General features: G+C 41.0%; 1 protein-coding gene across 3 annotated transcripts in view; it reads left to right on the plus strand.

Annotated features, from left to right (window-relative positions):
- The window catches only part of mtmr14 (myotubularin related protein 14), a 95391-nt gene extending 75014 nt beyond the window's left edge, over positions 1-20377 (plus strand). For 2 of the 3 annotated variants that reach the window (XM_078414135.1, XM_078414133.1), the window contains exons 17-19: positions 8713-8892; positions 12178-12330; positions 18122-20377. In XM_078414135.1, coding sequence (XP_078270261.1) covers positions 8713-8892; positions 12178-12330; positions 18122-18299 — 511 coding nt within the window. In that variant the 3' untranslated portion in view covers positions 18300-20377. The remainder of the gene's footprint in view (positions 1-8712; positions 8893-12177; positions 12331-18121) is intronic. The other variant, XM_078414134.1, reaches the window with a different exon arrangement.
- Positions 20378-22932: the final 2555 nt, after the last annotated feature.

The raw sequence follows: 22932 nt of genomic DNA on the forward strand, positions 1-22932 counted from the left end.
CCTTCCCCTCCTCTGCATGCTCACCTCCCATCCCTGAGTCCTATATTTCCCTTTGGTCCATTCTCCCCTGTCCCAACCACCCATATCCCTCCCTTGGGTTTTGCATTTCTCAACTAGTTTTCTATACCTACCTGGCAGTCTTTTTTTAATCTTTTTCTCCACTAGCCTTTGTCACTTACTCCATCCATCTATGAATCTTCCCCCCGCCCTCCCCATACAATTATTTGCCAGACTTTTCCTCACCCCGACCTATCTTTTCCAGTTTTCTCAGCACTGTACTCATCAGTCTGAAGAAGGGTCGCAACCCGAAACGTCATCGGTCTAATCCCTCCACAGATGCCACCTGACCCAGTGAATTCCTCCAGCAGTTTGTTTCTTTGCTCAAGATTCCAGCATCCGTGTTTGCTTGTGTCTCTATCGCATGGTGTTTTTGCTGCGTAGCATACAGATTGTCCAGAGTTACATCTTAACTGGACTATCACCTCGTCATTTTTGGGTATGGAATTTGGTGTTCCTTGCCTTACCTCCTGCATTCGTGATCTAACCAGGATTGATCCCCTGACTCAATAGTGATTGTAGAGTGCGGGTTATGTCAGGGTAGGATTTTCCAAGCCATAGGTTCTGCATTGGGCTCCCAGTACCCTGCAGTTACCCAGTTTCCATCTGCTAAATCTGTTCTGTTGACCCCGTTCAGTACAATTACGGTGCCATACGACCTGAGCGAGGATGTGCCAGTGTGTGGACAGGATGCAGTCCCTACAAGGACCATGCCGTGGCCACTTCTACCAGTGCTGTCATGGTCAGCTACTGCCACAGGTAGAGTGGTGAGGCAAAGGTCATGTAGAGTTATCCCCATGCGTTTGTTCACCCACTATCTGCTGCAGGTTGTGAAGGAAAATAACTGCAGATGCTGGTACAAATCGAAGGTATCACAAGATGCTGGAGTAACTCAGCAGGTCAGGCAGCATCTCAGGAGAGAAGGAATGGGTGACCTTTCGGGTCGAGACCCTTCTTCAGACTCTTCAGATCCCACTTGTAAATGCTGGAGAGGCTTTGACTGGTCAAATGTTGAGACATTTACCATCGGCCATAATTTTGTGGCTCCCGTGTTGAGCAGTTTAAAACAATATAATATATATTTTTTGAAGTTCAGTGTATATATACATATATAGCAGTCTGAAGAAGGGTCTCGACCTGAAATGTCACCCATCCCTTCTCTCCTGAGATGCTGCCTGACCCGCTGAGTTACTCCAGCATTTTGTGATACCTTCACTATCTGCTGCAGAGTCAGTCTAGCAACTGTCTCAATGCGGGTGCTACTGACCTGACCCACTTGTATTGGACAATGAACGCTTCACCCAGCATACATTCTGGACTTTTGCTGCTTTCAATGTTTCTTCTGATTGTTGCTCAACAAAGAGGAAGACTAATTCTTCAGCTGGAGGAGGATGGAAGATGGTAATCGAGGAATAGGTTTTCCTGCTTGTGTTTGATCTGATGCCATGAGATGATTTAGTATGTCATCCACGAGCATTAGAAACCAACACTGATCCATCTCGTATGATGAACACTATGTTATTCTGATTTAAAATGCAGTGAATATTGCCAGATTATGCATTACTTTTGTTTGGGGGTGGGGGGGTGGGGTGTTGTGGTGGTGGTGGGCAGAGAGCTGAGGAGTGGTGCTGAACAACAACAAGAATGGAAAATATACATTTTTGTATTCAAAAATACATTGTTAGAATGTCAGAAAATGGTGAAAACAGATTAGACAGCATCCCTGGGGAGAGAAACAGGTCAATGACTTTTCATCAGAACACATTACCCTTACTTTTTCTCTCGCAACAAATGCTGTCTGACCTGGTAACTATTTATTGCATTTTTATTTCTGCTCTCCAGTATTGCAATATTTTGCTTTATGGACATTATCTCGGGCCCTTCTTCCTTCACAAGTACAATGTGGTTGTCTCCTCTCTCACCCAGGATGATGTCTTGTAACTGCTTCCAATATGATGCAAAATCGGAAGTACTATTGTCGTCTTGCTTTAGTTCTTCACATTTACTGTGCATATCAGTGATTAGGAAATTTGTAAGTTGCAGGAGCAGAATTAGGCCATTCGGCCCATGAAGTCTACTACGTCATTCAATCATGGCTGATCTGTCTTTCCCTCTCAACCGCATTCTCCTGCCTTCTCCCCATAACCCCTGACACCCTTACTAATCAAGAAACTGTCAATCTCCACCTTAAAAATATCCATTGACTTGGCCTCCACAGTCTTCTGTGGCAATGATTTCCACAGATTCACCACCCTTGGAAATTCCTCCTCATCTCCTTTCTAAAGGTACGTCCTTTTATTCTGAGGCTACGACCTCTGGTCCTAGACTCCCACATTCATTTTATCCGGGCATTCTTACCATCTTAACCCAAAATTGTTTACTCTGATGTAGTCGGGAATGGTGTCCAAGTTTGAAGAAAGTGGAAGCCACTGTACAATTGAGGGCCAAAAGATGCTGAATGAAGATACTAACAAGATGATAGAATGGTTAGGAAAATGGCATACATTCCCGATTACAATAAATGATAGAAGTAAACATGAAACACGATTATCCATGTTTTTCTTGCCTGTTTGATATGAAAATTCAGTTTTCGTACTACTATTTGCCTGGCCAGTTGATTGGTGACAGAGTCACTCTGAAGAATACTGGTGCGGAACTGAGCGCAGCTTGAATCTAAGCCAAGTCATCCACAATGACAGCTATCATATCAATGCCACCTTATTTTCAGTAGAAAAAAACTGATATTTTTATCTCTATTGTAATTTTTCAAATGAATTAATTTAGAATATCTAAATTTAGATAACTGCTATGAGCACAACAGCATTTATTGGTGATGCAGTACACCACAGTAGTTAGCTGCCATTTCAATAAGCAGGGGAACATGTCTTAAAAACAAATGTCCAGTGATTTTATTTCATGCAGTATGGATGCAGTAAACCAATTCATTAATCTTGATTTTTACTGCACAGATTTCATAATACAGTTTGAGGAAATTTTATGGCACAATCTGATTTGGACTGACCCAAAATCGATCTTGGACTGAAACAGTGCTTTGGATGATAAATTGCTTGTAGTCTCAACTTTAAAAAAAAAATCTAAATATTTTTGTTCCTTTTGCACTGACTGCATGTATTGTCCTCTCGGTAGTTTGTACTCCCTTTTTTTATTTTCTTCCCATTTTGCCCTGAAAATCAAAATTGTATTTCCTTGTATGGATTTAAGGTCTAATTTCTTCAACTTCGAACCTATATGAGGTGGGATAGAGTAATTTTTTCCTCCTCTGGCCATTTGTATTATGTATCCCTTGTGCAAGTTACAGACAAACCAGCAAGAGATTGAATTTGTATATAAATTCTGTCAGATCTAATATTCACTTAACTACTAATAAAGATATTGATCACTTTGATAACTTGAGCAGCTGGTAGAAATGCTGCCACACAGCGCCAGAGTCCCAGGCTTGATCCTGACCTGAGTTTGCACGTTCTCCCTGTGTTTGTTCTTGGGTTTCCTCCCACATACCAAAGGCATGTGGGTTTGTAGTGTTCATTGGCATCTGTATATTGGCCCTGGCATACAGGGAGTGGATGAGAAAGTGGTGTAGGAAAATAACTGCAGATGCTGGTACAAATCGAAGGAATCAGTCTGAAGAAGGGACTCGACCCAAAACGTCACCCACTCCCTCTCTCCTAGATGCTGCCTGACCTGTTGAGTTACTCCAGCATTTTGTGATACTTTGGATGAGAAAGTGGGATAACGTAGAACTAGTCTGAATGGATGATCGATGGTTGGCATGGTCTCGGTATGCTGAAGGGCCTGTTTCCATGCTTTATCTCTAAACTAAAAACTAAACTACTTAAAGATATTAATCATGCCTGATCATTAGTTGATCTAGCAAATTAATATGTTTAGTTTAGAGGTACAGCGCGGAAACAGGCCCTTTGGCCCATCAAGTCGACATCTACCAGTGATCCGCGCACACTAATGCTATCCTACACACATTAGGGACAATTTACAAGGATACCAAGCCAATTAGCCTACAAACCTGTGCGTCTTTGGAGTGTGGGAGGAAACCAGAGTTCCCGGAGAAAATCCACACAGGTCACCGGGAGAATGTACAAACTCAGTACAGACAGCATCCGTAGTCTGGATCGAATCTGGGTCTCTGGCACTGTAAGGCAGCAACTCTACCACTGTGCCATCCTTAATGCTACTTAAAATGATATTAATCATGCCTGATCAATAGTTGATCTAACAGATTAATATAACTACAATGCCCTTCATAATGTTTGGGACAAAGACCCATCATTTATTTATTTGCCTCTGTGCTCCACAATTTGAGATTTGTAATAGAAAAAATCACATGTGGTTAAAGTGCACATTGTCAGATTTTAATAAAGGCCATTTTTATACATGTTGGTTTCACCATGTAGAAATTACAGCAGTGTTCATACATAGTCCCTGCATTTCAGGGCACCATAATGTTTGGTGTGTTTGGCAGTGGGCAGGTGTCATAGACCTGCACGGGAAGGTAGACGCTCCCGCCCCCACGAGTCTCGGCAGATGAGGCTCGTCAGCCTGGGAAGGCAGTCCATCTAGGAGAGGGAAAACTCTGATCTAAAACCTCCACTGCCTTGTGGCTATATCCAGTCATGGAAAAGTCTCCAGGAGTAAACCTCAAGAAAATCTGGAGTTGGAGTCCCTAAGGCAGTTCGTCGTTGTCTACAACCTCGTTCTGGCAGCTCCTGCGACGGCGCTGGTGCCAAACTGTAACGGCTCTGCTGTTCCTTTGGATCAATCAGTGACGTGGAGAGGGGGGACATGCTGCATGGGCAGCAGCCTGTCCTTCATATGACATCGCCCAAGGCTTGCATCCGACCACACATCCAACTAGAATGCATCACCCATGGTCAGCCATGACCGAGGGGGCCTAAGAAGAAGAATGTTTGGGACACAGCAATGTCTTGTAAATGAAAATAGTCATGTTTAGTATTTTGTTGCATACCCTTTGCATGCAATGACTGCTTGAAGTCTGCGATTCATGGACATCACCAGTTGCTTGTCCTGGAGGCTAGTCCCCTTCAGGTTTCTCTTCAGCTTATAAAAGGCATGCTCAATTGGGTTCAGATCGGGTGATTGAAGTGGCCATTCAAGAATTCACCATTTTTTAGCTTTGAAAAACTCCTTTGTTGCTTTAGCAGTATATTTGGGATCATTGTCTTGCTGTAGAATGAAATGCCGGCCAATGAGTTTTGAGGTATTTGTTTGAACTTGAGCAGATAGGATGTGTCTATACACTTCAGAATTCATTATGCTACTACCATCAGCAGTTCTATCATCAATGAAGATAAGTGAGCCAGTACCTTCAGCAGCCATACACGACCAGGCCAAAACACCCCCACCACTGTGTTTCACAGATAAGGTGGTATGCTTTGGATCTTGGGTAGTTCCTTCTCTCCTCCATACTTTGCTCTTGCCATCACTCTGATATAAGTTAGTCTTTGTCTCATCTGTCCACAAGACCTTTTTCTAGAACTGTGGTTGCTCCTTTAAGTACTTCTTGGCAAACTGTAACCTGACCATCCTATTTTAGCGGCTACCAGTGGTTTGCATCTTGCAGTGTAGCCTCTGTATTTCTGTTCATGAAGTCTTCTGCGATCATTGACAAATCCACACCTGACTCCCGAAGAGTGTTTCTGATCTGTCGGACATGTGTTTGGGGATTTTTCTTTATTATAGAGAGAATTCTTCTGTTATCAGCTGTGGAAGTCTTCCTTGGCCTGTCAGTCCCTTTGCGATTTGTAAGCTCACCAGTGCTCTCTTCCTTCATAATGATGTTCCAAACAATTGATTTTGGTAAGCCTGAGGTTTGGCTGATGTCTAACAGTTTTATTCTTGTTTCTCAGTCTCATAATGGCTTCTTTGACTTTCATTGGCACAACTTTGGTCCTCATGTTGATAATCATAATCATACTTTATTAGCCAAGTATATTTTGCAACATACGAGGAATTTGATTTGCCATAAACAGCAATAAAAGTTTCCAAAGGTGATGGAAAGTCTGGAGGAAAGACGAGGTGCTGAGAACTCTCTTGTACCTGCATTAAGGAGGCAATTAAACATACCGTGAGCAATTACAGACACCTTTGAAGCCATGTGACCCAAACATTATGGTGCCCCGAAATGGGGGGACTATGTATAAACACAGCTGTAATTTCTACATGGTGAAACCAAAATGTATAAAAATGCCCTTTAATAAATTCTGACCATGTGCTCTTTAACCACATGTGATTTATTTTCTATTACAAATCTCAAATTGTGGAGTACAGGGGCAAATAAATAAATGATAGGTCTTTGTCCCAAACATTATGGTCCCAACATTATATATTCTTCTATTGTAAAGAAAAGCTAGATTCATCTCCTGTTAGAAGTCAAACAAGTAAGTGACCAAGAATGATTGGTGTAGAGTGGGAGAACAAACTGTTTCTGGTATCTAATGGGATTGTACAATGAATGTCTGCCCAACAACTGAACTGAACTTTATGGATCATTACCAGTGCAACATTTTCCTTTGATAATATTTTTTTAGCAGTTGCATCATTAAGATTCATTTTATAAACAAAAACAGTTTCAAAATTGCAAGGAGACTACTTTCTCGCCTCTCCTTCTCAAAGGATGATGATGTTGAGACAGTTCTTAAATGTTCCTTTAATTTTGCAGAACAGAAATGAAAACATCAAATATACTGTTTAATCCTAACTGTGCACAACATCTTTAACATCTTGCCTGTCACTCAGCTAATCTCAGATATGTTATGTTGCCACTGCAAGGAGTACATCTTCCAGCTACAAATAGCTTCCATGATTTTGTTTATGCTTGAAATTGCCAAGTCAGTCTCTTTCCATGTGCTGTCATTAAATAATTTTTTGTTAGACAGCAGCAGTTTTAATATAGATATATCAAGCACAATTTTAATGTAGTCCTGTCTCTCCCCTCCTATTCACCCTGATATTACTTCTTTGTAGTTCTTCAACCTACCTGTTTCTTGACATTTCCCTGCACCTTTATTTACTGGATATTCTTAACTTTTAATACCTTGCTTTCAATTCTCATTTACTACTTCACGTTTCATTACTGACAAATTGTATTCCTGTTCTTACAACAATCCATAAGTATAAGAAGATAACTGCAGATGCTGGTACAAATCGAAGGTATTTATTCACAAAATGCTGGAGTAACTCAGCAGGTCAGGCAGCATCTCGGGAGAGAAGGAATGGGTGACATTTCGGGTCGAGACCCTTCTTCAGACAACAATGCACCCAGGCTGCCACTTGGCCACTGGATTCACGCCTGCCCCCCTTTGAATCTGTTTGGCATTAAGTAACTGATGGGAAAGGTTTAGAGGGAGAGGGGTCAAATGGGGGCCAATGGGCACTTTAATAGGCACCCTGGTCAACATGGACAAGTTGGGCTAAAGAGCGTATATGCATACTGTGTGACTGGATAACTAGTTACAAGTAATTTACAATAGTCAGTTAACCAACCTTCATGTCTTTGGGTTCGTAGGAAGAATCCAGATTCTCACAGCGAACAGTATAGCACAGAAATAGGTCATTCGGCCCATAATGCTCATGCCAAACATGATACCAAGTTAATCTCTGTCCACACATATCCCTCCATTTCTTGCATATCCATGAGCCTATCCACAGTCACAAGCAATATGCAAGCTGCACAGACAACACCCGAGGTCAGGATTGAACGAAGTTGCTACATCACCTGCTGCTTTCAACAATCATTTCAATACTTGGACAAATGAGCAGATTCTCCTTCTGGACAAAGGTATACAGAAAATTGATGCTGTTTACTATGGAATGTCTTTTGTGTCAATTATCTTCCCACGTTGGGGCCAGTCTGACATTCTTGGCAGCACTGTTTTGCAGGAACCAGAATTTAGCGAGAACCATAAAGCTCACAATAGAAAGACAGGTCGTGTCCAACCTGTTGGGGGAGACGTGGGGTTTATCCCATTTCCAAACTTTCTCAGCATCTTGAAACCTGTTCATTTCTAACTGATTCATTCTCCACAAACGCTGTTGGGTTAGCTGAGTATTTTCAGCAATTTTTGTTTTATTTCAGACCTTCAGCATCTGAAGTGTTATTCCTTTTATTTCTTCTGCAATTGACCATTTGGATCGTAAGAACTAAGTGTTTATTCTTTAATCTTTGATATTGCTGTATATTAATTAGCTTGCTCTTTAGCAACAATCTTTGCATCTTTGTCAAAGCTGGCTGTGAAAATACAAGAGGACGTTGCTTGGCTTTGGATCAGTGCATCCTCTGGATTTGAAAGCACTTGGATCTACTTTACTTTTCACTTACAACTGGATTATATTCCTTTGCAATACAAAATGGTCCTCCACACTTTTCGAGACATGCGTGGATAAAGCAGTATTGGAGACATGAGACTGGAATCATGAGCAGAAAACAGTGTTGGAGGAACTCAGCATCTGTGGAGGGAAATGGACAGTCGGGTTGGGGCCTTTTTTAGGACTAATGTCACTACCTTGTGAATTGCTCTGGAGCTGGGCTATAATTTTTTTTAATGCTTTTCTGATCTTTTTCTTTGCCCTAACATTTTATCTGCTTGCATTGAATTTCAGGAGAAGAGGTCGGACATCATCACCACAGACTATTGTATGGAATAAACCGCACTTGCTTAACCAGGCAGAAGAACGGGGGTTGGTGCAACCTGGTGTATCCGAACCGAGGCCATCATACTGCCAGTCAGAAAATAACTTGCTGAGAACTGGTAGTAGTCCCTTGGCTGTTCCTGAAAGGAGGTTAGTATGCTTCAATCCTCTTGAGGTTTAAAAAAAAAAAAAGTGGCAGTTAATCATAGGTATTTCACTACCTGCAGTTTCTGCTCAAATTTATATTTCATTAGCTATAGGAAACCTGATTGAACCTTGGTGAAAAATTGAACCAGAAACAAATGTTACTGTGAATTATTGCAGCATTATTAGCAAATATCTGAAAGTGTTCACTTTACTATTATTTATTCACAACATTAAGCAGTATGAGTCGATGGTCTTTGGAGTCGAATAAGCGTTGCAAATAATCTGCTCTTAATCCAGACCTTTAGTATTTCATATTTGGGCTTTGTCTCTTGTCTTCTTTGCAATTTTGCAATGAAATTCGTGGATTTTTTTTGTTTCCAAAGCCTACCGATGTCTGAAATGCAGACGGAACTTGCATTTATCTAGTGCTTTAGTAGGTTTTCATGATGTTGTAAAGTACTTTACTTGAGTAGATCATTTTCTGAAATATAATTATAGTTGTTAACAATTTTGGGGGAAAAAAAACAATAGTTTCTACTCCTAAGTTCTACTGCCAACATGATGTAATAGCGCAGTGCCCCAGGTTAATCAAAATTTACTTATGAGTTTAGTCAATGTTTTGTGAATATTCTTTGTGGTTATTATGCTAAAGTTGGCATTCCTACTTTCTGGACAGAAGCATTGTTAAGTCCCTCACCATGGTTTCTGTACTGTAATGGTGCTGAAGAATTGCCCTCACTGATTGTGAGCGACTGAACTGTTTTGAAAATCTGAAAAGGAAAAATGAAAAAATTGACTCGAGGTATCATCGACATTTCTTCCTTTATAGAACACTTGTTTCCCTTGGCTTCAATTCCTTTTATTTTTCAGTGCCCTTCTGTGTGGTTAATTCTATCCCATTTCTTTCTAAATTTACTACTGATTTGCTGTTTTTCTAACATTATGCCAATATGCAGTGAAACAAAATTTACTTTAACATCAAGCTAATTAGTTATGCTATGGGATATACTTTCATTAAAATACTCTTTCTGACGAGGAACTAACATGATATCTCAAAGTGCTGGAGGAACTCAGCAGGTCAGGCAGCATCTCTGGAGGGAGTGGACAGGTGACATTTCCGATTGGGACCCTTCTTCTTTGCCCGACCTGAGAAATTGCCTATCCATTACCACCACAAATAAAGACCCAAAGTGCTGGGGGAACTCGGCAGGTCAGACAACATCTCTGGAGAGCATGGATAGACTTTCTTTTTTTTTGTAAACCAGCATCTGCAGTTCATTGCATCTCTCTCCACAGCCTGGTCTGCTAAGTATCTCCAACAGTGTTTTCCACACAATTCTAGCATCTGCTGTTCCTTGTGTGTCTCTAGAAACATAGAAATAGAAACATAGAAACATCGATGCAGGAGTAGGCCATTCGGCCCTTCGAGCCTGCACCGCCATTCAATATGATCATGGCTGATCATCCAGCTCAGTAGCCTGTACCTGCCTTCTCTCCATACCCCCTGATCCCTTTAGCAAAAAGGGCCACATCTAACTCCCTCTTAAATATAGCCAATGAACTGGCCTCAACTACCTTCTGTGGCAGAGAATTCCACAGACTCACCACTCTCTGTGTGAAGAAATGTTTTCTCATCTCGGTCCTAAAAGACTTCCCCCTTATCCTTAAGCTGTGACCCCTGGTTCTGGACTCCCCCAACATCGGGAACAATCTTCCCGCATCTAGCCTCTCCAACCCCTTAAGAATTTTATATGTTTCTATAAGATCCCCCCTCAGTCTTCTAAATTCCAGCGAGTATAAGCCTAGTCTATCCAGTCTTTCTTCATATGAAAGTCCCGCCATCCCAGGGATCAATCTAGTGAACCTTCTCTGTACTCCCTCTAAGGCAAGAACGTCTTTCCTCAGATTAGGAGACCAAAACTGCACACAATACTCCAGGTGCGGTCTCACCAAGGCCCTGTACAACTGCAGTAGAACCTCCCTGCTCCTAAACTCAAATCCTCTTGCTATGAATGCCAACATACCATTCGCTTTCTTCACTGCCTGCTGCACCTGCACGCTTGCTTTCAATGACTGGTGCACCATGACACCCAGGTCACGTTGCATCTCCCCTTCTAATCGTTCACCATTCAGGTAATACTCTGCTTTCCTGTTCTTGCCGCCAAATGTGATATCCCCCTAGCTCTGCCTTTTCCCACAAATTTACTTTCTGGTCTGGAAGAGGACTCATGAACTGCATCATAGGAAACAATGGAAAACTACATTGTTCTTCATGCTGCACACTGACTCTTCACTGGCCTTCTGGTATCCAACTCACGCAAATAACTGCACAGCTAAAAAAAAAACTAACTCAAAGTATATGTTGTTTAAATATTTTTCTAAAAAGGCTGAAACTTAAAGAGAGTGGAATATGAAACTATCTTCATTTTTTTTAATGTCTTTTGGAAAGGACTTGAAGATTTGTAAAAACTTGACCTTGATTCTTGCAGAATTCGGTTGTCAGGAAAAGTTAAAACCATGGGATTTCAAATGTCCATGGCATTAGTATCTACTAGAATTAGATTGATTATTTGAAGGATACAGGATGGAAACAGACCCTTCGGCCAACCGAGTCCATGCCAACCATAGATCGCCCGATCACACCAGTTCAATGTTATCCCACTTTTGCATCCACTCCCTACACACTAGGGACAATTTAGAGGTCTACAAAACCACAGTCTTCGGGACGTGGGAGGAAAGCGGAGCATCTAGAGGAAACTCATGCACTCAGAGAGCGTGCAAACTCCACACCCGAAGTACCCGAAGTCAGGATCGCATATTGGTCACTGGTGCTATGAGGTAGCAGCTCTACCATCTGTGCCAATCTGTCACTGAGAAAATTGGGCTCATCCAGGATTTGAACCTGGGACCCCTCACACCCAAGCAAGAATTATACCCCCAGATCAACAAGCCGATCAGTATGGATATAGAAAGATATCTGAATTAACTTTCATTCACTATATGTCACATGCCTCTGCATCAACCTTTCAATGTTTATTGTCACATAATTTTATTATGACCTTTAAAAGAGTCTTTAACCATTAGAAGTAGCCAGGCATTGCGTTACGTAATGGCTTAATGTGTCTTGTGTACAGAGAACATACTGGCCTCACAATAGGGAAGAAACTAACTGGGGAAATGTTTTAATAACATTTTTGGGATAACCATTCAAAGCTTTTAAAAAAAACCACTAGCTTAGTCCAAGGGCCCAATTGTGCTTATGTTGTATTTCACTGTCTTCCTGTGCAGCTCCACAGAGTATTCCCTTTCTTCATCCTCTTCCACGGAATATGGCAGCTGGCAGATCGTGTCTGGCTGTGGCAGTATTCATGACCCGGCTATAGTTACCAATGACTCACCCCTCCCCTTCAACGTTCAAGATGATGGAGCCAATGGGAGACTGTGAGTGCTGCTGAGATTACGCAACTTTTGCATCAAAATTATTTAATCCTGTCAAAGGTGTCTTCCTCTCTCTGTCTACCTCGTCTGCCCTCGCATTCCCTCCTTCGATTTCTTTCACTATCTGCACACTTCTTTATGCATCGAGCTTCCATTCTCAGCTGGAGCTTAAACGTAACAGGACTCTGCAAAAGAAGGAAAAATATGCAATCGCCCTGTCCCACCCATGTCTTGTACACCACAGAGAAACATGATACTCGTTAACATTGATGGGAATCTGGATTATGTCCCGCTGCTTTCAGGAGTCCTCCAGGAGTGGAGGAGAATATGTTATCAGTGTATAGGAAGCTAAATGTGACGTTAACCAAATAAGTGGGAGAGATGAATTCTCACATATTTTCTTATCTATTTGTTGGCAGGTTCTCTGTGCATTAGGGCTTTGGACTTTTCAAATGCTTGAGGCTTTCTCTGTGCAGTTGGCATAATTGTGGGGGTGGGAGAAAGAAAAGTGAAAATACAAAGGTGAAAATAAGCAGATTGCCAGGAGGACTTCTGTGTTTATCAGTATCACAAATGGTCGAACCTTGTGCAGTCAGTAAAAATAAATCAGTTGTGCTTAAGTAGCTATCAGAATTGAAAACGGAAAAAAAAGACCAATTGAAGAAAGAACAGAAGTAATTCCTCAATCCATCAGCGTTCAGGCAGCCAACCTTCGCCGTCTGCCAATGAATCCCCTGAGATTGTTCTTGAAAGAAAAGACCCTTTATGGAAAATGATTACCCAGCGATACAATATGCCCTTAACACTCCTGCCAAATAAGATTTCCAACTTCGTAGAATCGACTGTACGTGAGAGAGATGAGTTAATAATATGACAGCCACAAATGGTTTTGATGGCTATGTAGAAAAATAGTTCTCTTCTATTTTGATTAAAAGTATTTTGACTGGACAAGGTCAGGTCATGGTTATGAATATGTGTGCTCTCAGAACAAGGGAGACAAAATTATAACAATAATTAAATCTGGCCAAGTATTTTTGTTTGTAAATTATTTACACCAAAGGGATAAGTTGTTTTTTTTAGTGTAAATTGCTCCCATCCATCTGGGATTTTTTTTTTGACGAATAAGATGCCATCCAGTTGATGAATTCCTGTGTCATTTATTCCCATTTTACAATTTCCATTTTGGAGGTGAAATGCATAAATTCAAAATTGAGATTGGCAGCCAAGTGATGCAGTGGGTTAGTGTAATCATACACTCCACTAAAGTCTGCAGGTGTTATCGTTGATAACTATAATATTTCTGCTGGATACGTTTCTAACGTCAGCTCAACAATCATATGACATAGAACAGCACAGGAACAGTCCCCCCACCCCATGATACCTGTGCTGAGCTTGATCGCTACTTTAACAAATCCCACTCTCTGTGCAATTAAAAAACTTGCCGTGCATATGTCCTTTAAACTATCACTTTCTGACCATGAAGCTATGCCCTCTAGTATTTGACATTTTCACTCGGGGGGGAAGGGGGATGGTTCTGACTGTCTATCCTATCTATGCCTCATAAATTTCCAAGTGGTCTCTCCATAACCTCCAAAGCTCCAGAGGAAAACAATCCAGATTTTGTCCAACCTCCTTATAGTTTACACATTCTACTCCAGGCAATATCCTGCCAAAATTATTTGCACCCTTTCCAAAATCTCCACATCCTTCCTGTAATGGGAGAGTAACTGCACACACTATTCCAAATGCAGCCTAACCAAAGTTCTATAAAGCAGCAACATGACCGCCTGATTCTTGCACTCAAAGCTCAGACCATTGAAGGCAAGCATACTTTACACTGGCTTTATCACATGTGTTGCTACTATCAGGGAGCTACGAACTCTGATCCCAAGATCCATTTGTACATTAATGCTGTTAAGTATCCTGCCATTAACTTTATATATTCCCTTACATTTGACCCCCCCCCAAAGTTCAGTAGCTCACACAGGTCCATAGAAAATAGATGCAGGAGGAGGCCACTTGGCCCTTCGAGCCAGCACCGCCATTCATCGTGATCATGGCTGATCATCCACAATCAGTAACCCGTGCCTGCCTTCTCCCCATATCCCTTGATTCCACTAGCCCCTAGAGCTCTATCAAACTCTCTTTTAAATTCACCCAGTGAATTGGCCTCCACTGCCTTCTGTGGTAGAGAATTCCACAAATTCACATCTCTGGGTGAAAAAGTTTCTTCTCACCTCAGTTTTAAATGGCCTCCCCTTTATTCTCAGACTATGGCACCTGGTTCTGGACTTCCCCCAACATTGGGAACAATTTTCCTGCATCTAGCTCGTCCAGTCCTTTTATAATTTTATACATCTCTATAAGATCCTCTCTCATCCTTCTAAACTCCAGTGAACACAAGCCCAGGTACAACCCTTCATGGCAATGGTATTCCCTGATGGCAGTGGCCTCTTGCAGCAGGATAATGTGCCCTGCCACTCTGCACACATTATTCGGGAATGGTTTGAGGAACATGATGAAGTGTTCACGGTGTTGCCCTGGCCTCCAAATTCTCCAGATCTCAATCCGATTGAGCATCTGTTGGATGTGCTGGATCAACATGTCCGATCCATGGCAGCTCCACCTCGCAACTTACAGGACTTGAAGGATCTGCTGCTAATGTTTTGGTGCCAGATACCACAGGATACCTTCAGGCGTCTTGTAGAATCCATGCCTCGGTGGGTTGGCGCTGTTTTAGCGGCACACGGAGGAAACACCGTTTCGACCAACAGCATATTAGGCAGGTGGTCATCAGTGTTTTGGCTCATCAGTTTATATATAAAACAAGCAGCAGAGGTCCCAGCACAGCTCCCTGCAGAATACCTCTGATCACAGACTTCCAGTCAGAATAGAACACTTTCACTACTGAACTCAGTCTTCTATGGATAAGCCAGTTTTGAATCTAATCTCCTAAATCGGCACGGTGAAGCAGCAGTTGAGTTGCTGCCTTACAGTGTCAGAGACCTGGGTTTGATCCTGACTATGGGTGCTGTGTATGTTTGTATGTTCTCCCTGTGACCTGCGCTAATTTTCTCCGGGTGCTCCGTTTTCCTCCCACACTCCAAAGACGTGTAGGTTTGTAGGTTAATTGGCTTTGGTAAAATGGAAATACTCTAGTATGAAGGATAGTACTAGTGTATGGGGATCGATGGTAGGCGTGGACTCGGTGGACTGAAGAGCCTGTTTCCACGCTGTATCTCTAAATTAAACTAAAGTCACCATATATCCCATCCATCATGATCTTCTGGATCAGCCTACCATGAAGGACCTTGTGAAAAGATAAAGGCTCTGTTTTCTTCATTCAACTATAAATATTCTGTGCAATAGGTCTTGATGCGTTTTCCATTTATATCCAGGGGCATTGGGTCTAGAAGTGGCTGCCAAGTTGGCATTTACACTTGACTATAATGTTGTTTGATCAATTTTAATTTGGACGAGTCATGTAAGGCAACTTGTAAAACTGACAATACCTGTGAAGCTTAAATCGAAAAATACTCGGTGTGGATATTTGATATGTGAAGACAAGGAATCAGACTGAAAGACAGGCTTGTTTTAACCGTGATAGACACAAAATGCTGGAGTAACTCAGCGGGTCAGGCAGCATCTCTGAAGAGAAGGAATAGGTGATGTTTGGAATCGGAACCCGAACCGTTTCGACCTATGCTGTATTTACCTGTTGTGACTCAACACCTATATGTTGAAAATCAGAGGTGGAAAGTTCACTGATTGCAAAATCTTTCAATTCCATTTGCAACTGCTCAGCAAATAAGTCAGCCCATGGCTAACACAGCAAGACTGAGATAACTTTCATAGGCTGATAAATGGCAACAAAAATTCAGGCCACATGAATACCAATGATCATTTTCAACAAGGGAGGATGTACCTACCCTTCACATTCAGTGACATTACCTTCATCGTGTTTCACATCTTCAGCATTCTGGGGTCACCAGTGAACAGAAACTCAAACAGGACCAGCCATATGAATACCGTGACAAGAAGCAGGTCTGGCTGGGTATGCTGTGGCAAGTGACACATCTAATAACCCAAAGCCTTTCTGCCATCTCTAAGGTCATAATGTGTTTTAGAATACTCGCATATATGCTGAAGCTATAATTCTGCGCAAGAAACTCAACACTCTCCAGGCCAAAGCATCCTGCTTATTTGGTGTCCTTTCAACCACCATAAATATTAATTCCCCTTTCCAGTGACATCAATCTACAAGGCAAAAGTCAGGAGTCGAGTACTCTCCACAATCTCTAGATGTGTATAGCTCCAACAACTGGACTTGGCATCCCATCCACCACAGTGAACATTCATTCCCTCCACTACTGATTCTGGTGGCTGCAATAAGTACAATCTAAAAATATACACTGCAGCTACTTGCGTAAGCTGTTCCAGGGGCAGCCCAGTGATGCAGCTGGCAGAGCTGCTCCCTCTCAGCAACAGACACCCCAGCGCTGTTTGTGTGGAGTTTATACATTCTCCCTGTGATCGTGTGAGTTTCCTCCGGATGCTCCGGTTTCCTCGCACATCCCAAATACTTGCGTGTTTGTAGGTTATTTAGACTCTGTAAAATTGTCTGTCGTGTAGGAAGTGGATGAGAAAATGGGATAACATAAAACCAGTGTAAGCGGGTGATGAATGATCTGAATGAACTTGGTGGACTGAAGGGCCTGTTTCCATGTTGTTTTCTTTAAGCTAAATCTATGTCATTGCCTCCTTAACTTTATACCACCAGGGAGAACAAGGGCAGCAAGCACTGGGGAAAGCCAACTGATTCCCATCCAAATTACACACTGTCCTGATTTGGGAATATATTGCTGATCCTTTATCGTCACACGGTCAAAATTTACGCATTGCCTCTGCAACAATCTTCCGATTGAAGATTGAACAAGATCATCAATCTTCTGTTGAACATACTGTGGGAGTATCTTCAACAGAAGACAGGAGCGGCTCAAGAAGGCAGCTCACTATTACTAACTCGAGGGCAATTAGGGATGCGAATTAAATGGTCTTAATGTTGCCACCCATTCTGTGAAAATGAAACAGTACGGATATTTTATATTGTTAATGGATTTATCCATTACAAAAGAGTTTGTCTACCCCAAAATTGTCACCAATCCCAAATTGTAGTCCATTTTTGAGCCTTCTGTATTTGAATGTGAATCTATAATTTGCTAAAAGCCAACATACAGGAGATTTTATCCCCATCCAACCCTTGCCCCCCCCCCTCCAAATAAATTCTAATATTAGAACATCAGCAGCTTGTTTTATTTTTTTTAAACATCAGCTCTTACTGAATTTGGAGGTGTAAGAATTAGAGGTGTTGGACGGCAATTACACCAATTGATAGAACACACTGTATTGGGTCAAGATCAAGAATGGTAGTTATTTATTTATTTATTTTTTAGAAAGTTATTTTTTCATTTAATGCTTAATCAATGTAATTAGTTCCACTCTTGTTCATGAGCCAATGCAATGTTGTCCATCAATTGGCGTTGTTGCTGTCCAACACATTTAATTCTTACACCACCAAATTCAACAAGACGCTGGTGTTTTTTTGTGCGGACATGTTAACACACTGACAGTTTGTCTATTACACCACTAGAGGACTCTGAAGGTAAAGCAAGGGTGCAATGTTTCCTGGGCTTGCATTTAACGCATTTGATGTTTTTAAAAACCAAGGTGAAAAACAGCAATCTTGGTCAAGTTTCAACTTTGCACTTGAATTAAGCAGCTTCTCTCTTTGCAGACGTCCTCTCATTCCAGAGCGAAGGGCCAAGCTAGAGGAAGTCAGAGCCATATTCTTGTCTGCGTACAGTGCAACAGTGGGCCTCAGATCCATATCGACCAGCCCCTCGGCCATTGGGGGACTTCTCGAACAGTTTGCCCGTGGAGTCGGACTCAGAGGCACAAACAGCATTGTCTGACACAGCCTGGCTCGGTGTTTTTAATCCATGGATCACTGTGCAGATATTAACTCTGAAATGCCAAAGACGGACGTGCATTTGTTGTTCAGAGATTTTCCTCTTTTGATCTTAGGTTGTATTTACTGGTTAGAAAACGTTTTTTCTTCTACTGAACCATATTCCTGAAAGCTGGAGATAAACAGTTCCACTCTTCCCCGTCTTCTCTGCATCCATGTATTGAAGTGAGCAAGCCAGACGAAGGTCAGGATGATAGAGATGGGGCTGTTCATCCACGAAGTACAGTTGTTCTCTGTTTATATTGGAGAACCTCAGAAATATGTTGTTTGGAATAAGCTGGAACATCCTACATTAAGAGTATGACTGTCAGTCCCAGGTAGTGGTGAATCTGGCCAGTGATATTTTTAAGCAGCTTTTGAAGTTTTTAAAGTTACTTCTCAAGCTAGCCAGGTAAGCTTAAAATTAGTGTGTTGATTATTTAACAACACTTGAACTTGTTTACGCCATTAATTTAAAAAGATTATGCACCCTCTCTTATTCCTCACGGTTTATAGGTTTACCTGAGTAAAGTCATTATGGTATTCCCATTTTCATGAAGTGGAAGACTCCATTAACAGCAAATCTAATTTTAAGGTAGAAACTCAAAATGACACCATTTGAAAGACCTGTTAAGTTAGCTTCAGTGGTACCCGCAGTGGTGACGCAGATTCGGTAAGATTTTACTCAGTTCCAAAACATTGCCCATCAGATAAATGAATTGGTATGAAAATGTCTCATCAACATAAACATACAGTTGCAGATAGTGGATTTTCATTAGCAGATTTAATTCAGCACTGTTCTAAGATTGTTTCTATTTTTAATATTACATATTAATCTGCGTAAAAACTTGAATATTTTTGTAATACCTTTTAAAAGAAAATCTAGCCAAATTTACTTTAAGTACATATTCAGCCCTGTTAATGTGATCCATAAGCTCTTGAAGAATAGAGCTGACCTCTGGATTCTGTTGTACAGTTGAAACTTGAGAGGACTTTTTAAAATAGCCTTAAAACAAAATGGGGATCTGCAACCAAGGGTTGAATGAGAGGAAAAACTGTGTGCTGCACCTTTTGAGTTAGTGAAATGGAACAATTAAAACATTTCTGGCAGAATTCATTGTGGGAGAAAGCTAAAAATGACCCTTTCTAAATAGCATTCAAGTGTTGGATTGTGAAATCAAAAATTGAACTCTTGTATGCAAGTTTGTATTTTATCCAGATCTTGCCACTTCCACCTTTTTATCCTTGGATGTCAAGGAGGAGCAAGATCTGTCTGGATTGTCACCATTCAACCTCTCAATTGTCCAAGATTTTTGAGCGTCTAGCAGCAATTGGTACACCCAATTTCTTCACCTTGATGGTGAACAAATATCTCCAAATATTTGTTTATCTCAATTAAACGCACATTTCTTTTAAATTTGCTTTCCATTAATTTTCTGTCGTCCTTAATTGGCATCATGTGAATGAATATCAAGGTAGTCCCACACTTTTTCCTGACATTTCAACCCCTCCTCATTCCCATTACTGTTGCTAGAGTAGCTATTAAAGCTATAAGTTTCCATTTGTTGTACAAAATGCATTAACATCCATTAAGAATTTAGAATCATCTAATGTTTTGAATATAATTTTTTTATATTCGTCAAATCTCTGCCTTTCACTGTTAATCTGCTGACAAACACGTTGTGCACTTTGAGCATTTTGTTATTTCAGATCTCCTTTATTTCCATTTTTTAAAAGTCTGCTGCGGTTCATTTATATATATATCCCTTCCCTATCCTTCCTTCCTCAGCATAAATTTAAAATGGTGCTTAATCTGGAATAAACGGTATTGCCATTTTTTTTAAGTAATAGTTCAGTTTTTTAGAAAAAGAATCATGATTGGTGAACAGTAGATTAAACCGATGTTTAATAATTTAGATAATGAGAATTGGTTTTAATCTGCTGTTTAGTATGTGATTCGCATATTTGGATTGTTATGTTGATATGGACAGCGATTGCCTAATAAAATGTTCTCGTATGTGAATTAAAGATCTTTAAAGCTTTTGTAATTTTTATATGCTGCATTGCTTTGATGGATGTAGACTATAATCCTCTGTTTTTTTTGGGTTCCATAGATTTGTGGCAGATTAGCTTCCCAACATAATCTAATACCACATCTTCCAACACCTTCATAATGCTCACTTTATTCCTTTTTATTTTCACTAAATTTGATTATTAATCTGTACTGATCTTGTATTCAAGTGTCAAGTCATATTTCTGGTGAGCAATAGTTTATTACATCACTATTTTCTTATTGTGTACTTAAAATTAATCTGAGAAAGATGCTCCATGCCCTCCAGATAATTCTGTTTTTGAGGAAAATATAAAAAACGTATTAAAAATGGTTTTTTTCAAGACAGTTTGCATAGAAAAGTTTCAGATAATTGCAGGACTGTAGAAAACACTGGGTTTCCCCCTCATGATAACCAGCTCATTATCACCACCAGTGTCGGCTTTGAAAGCTGCTTTAAAGTACAAGGACTATTATTTCAACATAAAACTTCCCACTCAATTTCTACTTTCGTACATTTCCTGAGTCATTTGTAATTTTTGTTAAATTCCACTTTACTTGGGCACCCATGTCTACTTGAATGATTGAAAGATCATTTTACTTTTTATTGATACGTAACCCCTTGATAAATTGTACTCTTATAAAGACTGAGGGTTGATTTGGTTTTAAATCAGTTATTGTCAGTTATTGTCTTAATATCTTCCCCGTTTTTTTTCAGTCTTAAAACATTCATGGAGTCATACAGCATGGGAACAGGCCAATCAGCCCAACTTGTCCACACTGATCAACATGTCCCATCTACACTTGTCCCACCTGCCTGGGTTTGGCCCATATCCCTTTAAACCTATCGCAACCTAAACCTATTTATCTAGATGTTTTTTAAATGTTGGAATATTACCTACCTCAACTACCTCCCTCAGCAGCTTATTCCATATACCCACCACCCTTTCTATTTTTTAAAAACAAAATGACCCCTCGGGTTGAGATTACATCCTTTCCCACCTCACCTTAAATCTGTGTCCTCTGGTTCTCGATTCCCCTACTCTGGGCAACAGACTGTGTCTTTACACGATCTATTGCCCTCATGATTTTGCATGGTTCTATAATACTCCCACTCATCCTCCTGCGCCCCAGACCCCTAGCCTGCTCAACCTCTCCCTGTAGCTCAGGCCCTTGGGTGCATCTGCAATAGAAAGTTTGTTTTCCATCTTCATTGTAAACAGAAATTTGCAATTGGTCAAAAAGCAGCCCTACATTTTTTGGTAATTAAGCTACCATGCCCAAATATGTCAATTTGATTATTCTCATCTTTCCATGCATTTCTGGGATGGTGCTAACACTTGATGCAACATATGTGCCCATTGCTTGTGTCCATACTTGTATCCATTGTAGACACAAAATGCTGGAGTAACTTAGCAGGTCAGGCAGCATCTCTGGAGAGAAAGAATGGGTAACATTTTGGGTCGAGACCTTCAGATTGTGAGTCAGGGGAATCAAGGAAATGTAGAATTGTTCATTGATAGCTGAGGGGAAGGCGACAACGAGGCATACAATCACTAAAATTAATCAGGACAGTGAAACAAGTCGGAGAACGAGGGTGGGGGAGGGACAGAGAGAGGGAAAACAAGGTGTTACTTGAAGTTAGAGAAATCGTAACTCATCACGCTGGGTTGTAAGCTGCCCAAGCGAAATATGAGGTGCTGTTCCTCCAATTTGCGTTGGGCCTCACTCTGATAGTGGAGGAGGCCCAGGGCAGAAAGGTCAGTAAGTGAATGGGAGGGGGAGTTAAAGTGTTTAACATCTGAGCGATCACGTAGGCCTAGGCGGACTGAGTGGAGGTATCCATTGTCCATTGTATCCATTGTAGCAAGTAACATGACTCCAAAGTTTACACACAACAAATGTAACTTTCATTGCAATATTGTTTAAAGAATAATAGTTTATTATTCAGGAAAGAGAGTTTGTAGAGTGCCTTCGAGATGGATTCTTAGAACAGCTTGTACTGGAGCCTACCAGGGAGAAGGCAATTCTGGATTTAGTGTTGTGTAATGATCCTGATCTGATAAGAGGACTAGAGGTAAAAGAGCCATTGGGAGGCAGTGATCACAACATGATAAGTTTTACTCTGCAAATGGAAAGGCAGAAGGGAAAATCGGAAGTGTCAGTATTATAGTATAGCAAAGGGGATTACAGAGGCATGAGGCAGGAGCTGGCCAAAATTGACTGGAAGGAGGCCCTAGCAGGGAAGATGGTAGAACAGCAATGGCAGGTATTCCTGGGAATAATGCAGAGGTTGCAGGATCAATTTATCCCAAAGACGTGGAAAGACTCTAAGGGGGGTAAGAGACACCTGTGGCTGACAAGGGAAGTCAAGGACAGCATAAAAATTAAGGAGAGGAAGTATAACATAACAAAGAAGAGTGGGAAGACAGAGGATTGAGACTCTTTTAAAGAGCAACAAAAGTTAACTAAAAAGGCAATACGGGGAGAAAAGATGAGGTACGAGGGTAAACTAGCCAATAATATAAAGGAGGATAGCAAAAGTTAT

The sequence above is a fragment of the Rhinoraja longicauda genome, chromosome 17 (assembly GCF_053455715.1).
Source record: "Rhinoraja longicauda isolate Sanriku21f chromosome 17, sRhiLon1.1, whole genome shotgun sequence".
In the NCBI taxonomy this organism is placed as follows: Eukaryota; Metazoa; Chordata; class Chondrichthyes; order Rajiformes; family Arhynchobatidae; genus Rhinoraja; species Rhinoraja longicauda.